This window comes from Saccostrea echinata, unplaced genomic scaffold (assembly GCF_033153115.1).
Source record: "Saccostrea echinata isolate AGI-Se365-2 ecotype Australia unplaced genomic scaffold, CSIRO_AGI_Sech_v1 ptg000056l, whole genome shotgun sequence".
NCBI lineage: Eukaryota > Metazoa > Mollusca > Bivalvia > Ostreida > Ostreidae > Saccostrea > Saccostrea echinata.
The window spans coordinates 3348344-3352381 of record NW_026889805.1 but is presented as its reverse complement, the minus strand read 5'-3'; the positions used below and the strand labels follow the sequence as shown (position 1 = coordinate 3352381).

Genomic DNA, 4038 nt, shown 5'->3' with positions numbered 1-4038 from the left:
TTTTTACCTCTTTATGAAATTTTGTATTATATAGCATATCGTAAGTGAACGGATTTTAATTACAATATCACAGGGAAAATGTATGTTTATCTCAAAACTATCTTCACTTGCATTCAGAAAATGATAAGCTTGATTTAGGTGTAAAAAATCAAATGAAAAAATAAGATTTAACTTGTTTCTGTGAAAGAAAAGTGCAATACATTTTTTCACCAAAATCTAATTGATCGTTATGATTTTCGAAGTTAAAGATGAAATAAAAGACATCAGGGAATCTGACACATCTGTTTCATGTTGGGATGTTTTGCTGACTTAAGAGTTAATGCAAAGTATCAACTAAACTATTAAACAAATCACTTTAGCATTTCCTTCGACAACTTTCCATACATATGTAGTAATATTCCACCATCACCGATATTTAGTGTTACGTCTCCCAAACTGATTCGGTAAGCGAGGGTATGTTCAGAGTATGATGACCTACGAAACCGAAGTAGGCTACTGAAAAGTAAGTAGATGTAACAAGAGTTTTAACGGTCTTGTTTAAAGTCAGCATGCTGTTTCAAAGTGGTCTGTGGTATTGCCTTATTTACAATTTGCAATGTTTAGATCGAGGCCTTATAAGATTTATAATTGTCTTATAAGATTTATAATTGTTTTTGTTTTGTTTGTTCTTATTTTTTGTTTTGTTTTTTATTTTTATTTTTCATCTAAAATGATAAGATGAAAGAAATTTGGAAAACCAGATATTGCTGATCATTGACTTGTACTTTAATAATTTCCTATAAATTTATAAAGCTGATTTAATTCGTCACAATATTGATTGATAATAACTGTTGTTGTTTTAGTTAATGAAAGCCTTCAGGCTCGTGCACTGCTTACTAGGTCGTACGTTTTGACGTGGGTCAATTTTATACACCAATAAAACTTTCATTTTCCTTCTTTCGGAAAATCTTGAGAGACGTACGTACATATACCACTGACAATGTCCGTGAGGAAAGATTAATGAACACGGCACTCTTTTTGCTTTTTTCTCATTGGAATTCACTTAACGTGATAAACAGTTTTCTACCGAAACAAGGTGTAACAAAACTCTATTAAGTTACCTTGAGGCTACGTCAATTACAACAGAGGGGAAAAAATGCATTATTTAGTGTCATTTTACTTCTTGGTGATCGTGATAATAGTAAAAGTCGTGACATGTGTAGAAAATTCAACGTCTTTTCTACAATACAAGACAGAGAATTTGAAAGAAAGTTACAATTTGGAACCGACAATTGGCTCATTGCCAACTGGATGGGATGACTTTTGTATGGAGAACACTGAAAACAGTTCTACTGAGATGATGTCCTTCAAGTGTATGATTGACAGAAATAACTCTGGACGCTGGAACTATGACGAAATAAGGGACCACATTGCTTCAAAGAAGGTGAAATACAAATTTGATATCGAATGTGTTCAAGGGGCTAATATTTCATTGAAATGGCCTTTCAAGGCAATAAATCTCAAAGAATTAAAAGTGCAGAACTGTGTGCTTGAAGAATTCTACGGTGATTATGAAAATGAAATGTTGGCTACCTTTGCTGATGAGCTGGAATGCCTTCGTCTGACAGATGTCGTTGCTATGGTGAGCATATTTGACCTGATTTACCTGGCTGGCTCAATAGTAAACATCACACAAGATGCCCTGTGTGGAAATGACGAGAGTCTCATTGAACATACAATCAGCAATTTAACTTACAACTTTGGAGCCTCCACGGAGACGTTTTTCCAGAATTTGTTAAACGAGACTACGGGTGAGCACGATGTAGAAAAGGACCCGGTATTGAACGACGTTCCGAAAATGTACAATGATGTCCTGAGGGTGGAGCATGTATGTGATTATAAACGCTTGAGAAAATATGAATACAGTATAAATTCTTCTCCAGGTTCATTTTTCATTGACGTACAAACAGAGAGATCCAAATATCCAGTTCTTGAAAACTTGAACTTTTCTTTCACCCCTTTTGGAGAAAAATATCCCTTGGATAATTTGCTGAAGAATTGGGTTAGTTTTTACCCTTCACTTCAGTCCATGGATATTTCTCATTGCAATATACAAGAGTTAAATTTCATCGGTATCCCTGACACGATAAAAAGAAGAGATAATCAGACGCTTTTTGTAAATCTCACAAACAATGTTATAAAGGAATTGAAAGTGTCAGTTCTAGAGACTATATTTGACGAAAACAGAATGTTCTTGAATTTTAGCCAGAATCCATTAAACTGTTCTTGCACGGAGGATATGAAGGAACTCCTCAGCTTTGTTCAGGGAAGAGATAAATGGACATTAAAGAGGTACGCTAGATACAGTTTCATCAGAGAAATGAGATGTTTCTTTCCAGAATCTTTAAATGGAACTCTTTTGAAGGACTTAACAGAATCATTGTTAATGTGTAAGAATGATTTCACATTGACGGAAACCATTCTTGTAGAGGCTGTAGTTTCCTTAAGTGTGTTTTCAGTTTTGCTTTTAGTGGTTATTATCGTAATACTTGTGTTTCGAAGAGAAATACGTATTCTGACCTATACCAGATTTCATATACTGTTGCCATGCCAACCAGAGGAAGTGTTCGAAGAGAAAAAATTCGATGCTTTTGTTTCCTACAGCAATAAGGACCATGAATGGGTCAATGGTGTGTTTGAAAACAATACCATAGAGGGTCTAAAGGATTTCAAATTTTGTTTACATCACAGGGACTTCATGGCGGGTAAAACCATAACAGAAAACATCATAGACAGCATTGAAAGCAGTAGACACACCATAGTCATTATGTCAAGGCACTTTCTGGACAGTAGTTATTGCCTGTATGAATTTGAAGAAGCTTTTCGACAGAGCTTAAGTGAAAAGAAACGTCATTTGTTGGTAATTTTGATGGAGGAGATTTCACAGAATAAAATGCCAAAAGTTTTGCAAGCGTGTTTAAAGACATTCACCTTCATTAAAAAAGATGACAATATTTTTATGGACAGATTAATTTTTTCTCTCTCCTATAAAGGACGTGATAGTGTGGGTAAGGAATCAAAATATAACGCTGCCTATGAAAATAAGTCTTGTGACGAAACTAAAAAACAGGAGAGCACTTTAACATTGGATAAAAACGTTTATCAGATTGGTTTACCCCAAGGAAATGTTGATAATGAGAAAACCGAACAGTATAACATATTTCCTTAATTGCTCTAGATCCACTTACGTAATGGACGATTAAAACTACTATTTTGGGTTTGACCTCATATGTATCAGATAAAACGTGTAACTTGGTCAATGAATTTTCTCTCTTTTTTGTGTGTATATTTATCTGTACCTTATAATTAATAAACGTTAAAAAAAGATGATATCTGCATTGATATTTTTCGCCAAATAGATGTTCCACGCTTTATTTTTGCCTTTTTTGCACTGACCCTTAAAAGGTAAATTTAAAACTTTGTTAAATTGAATTGAATCAGAAAGGAGGAAAATGACATTGGAAGAACCTAAATTCCCCTTTGATTAGACAAAACTATCTCAGTTATTGGTAAATTGAACATCTATGTATTTAATGATAAATTGACAAATTATCAACGTATCAAGGTAAAGTTTTCGACACTTCTTGTACTTTTTTTCCAGAAAATTTTGTAAGCACAGCCTATACAGTATTAATTTATCGCATCAATTCACGAACTTTTTGATAAAATATATTTATCAAATAGACTCTGTGAAAATAATAACTTGAACTACTTTTTTCTATCTCTATCGTTGTTAAAAATGCCTTAATAATGTTAAACTTAAGTTATCTCTAATTATTCGAACTTACTGAGTTCTTTATCTTTCGCATCGTGTATATGGTTCTATATTGACTGTACAATGTTGTTTGGATTTCAATAAAGAAAAAGCTAATAGAAGCAAAGGGAAAATGGAAAAAAAAGTATCAAACAGAAAATTTAAGGTTTTGTAGTTAGATATAGAATTGATTTCACTCATGAGAGGATTATTTTTTTTTATTTTCCCTCGTGCTTTGCAATCTT

At 33.2% G+C, this 4038-nt stretch overlaps 1 protein-coding gene across 1 annotated transcript; it reads left to right on the top strand.

Moving 5' to 3' along the window:
- Window positions 1–1029: 1029 nt before the first annotated feature.
- Window positions 1030–3332, top strand: LOC133173188 (toll-like receptor 2). Its single transcript, XM_061308140.1, has one exon. It carries the CDS (start codon window positions 1136–1138, stop codon window positions 3206–3208), a length of 2073 nt encoding a protein of 690 aa, XP_061164124.1. The 5' UTR covers window positions 1030–1135; the 3' UTR covers window positions 3209–3332.
- Window positions 3333–4038: the final 706 nt, after the last annotated feature.

Excerpts from the sequence above, each read along its gene's own strand:
- LOC133173188 (XM_061308140.1), top strand. The coding sequence starts at position 1,136 with ATGCATTATTTAGTGTCATTTTACTTCTTGGTGATCGTGATAATAGTA.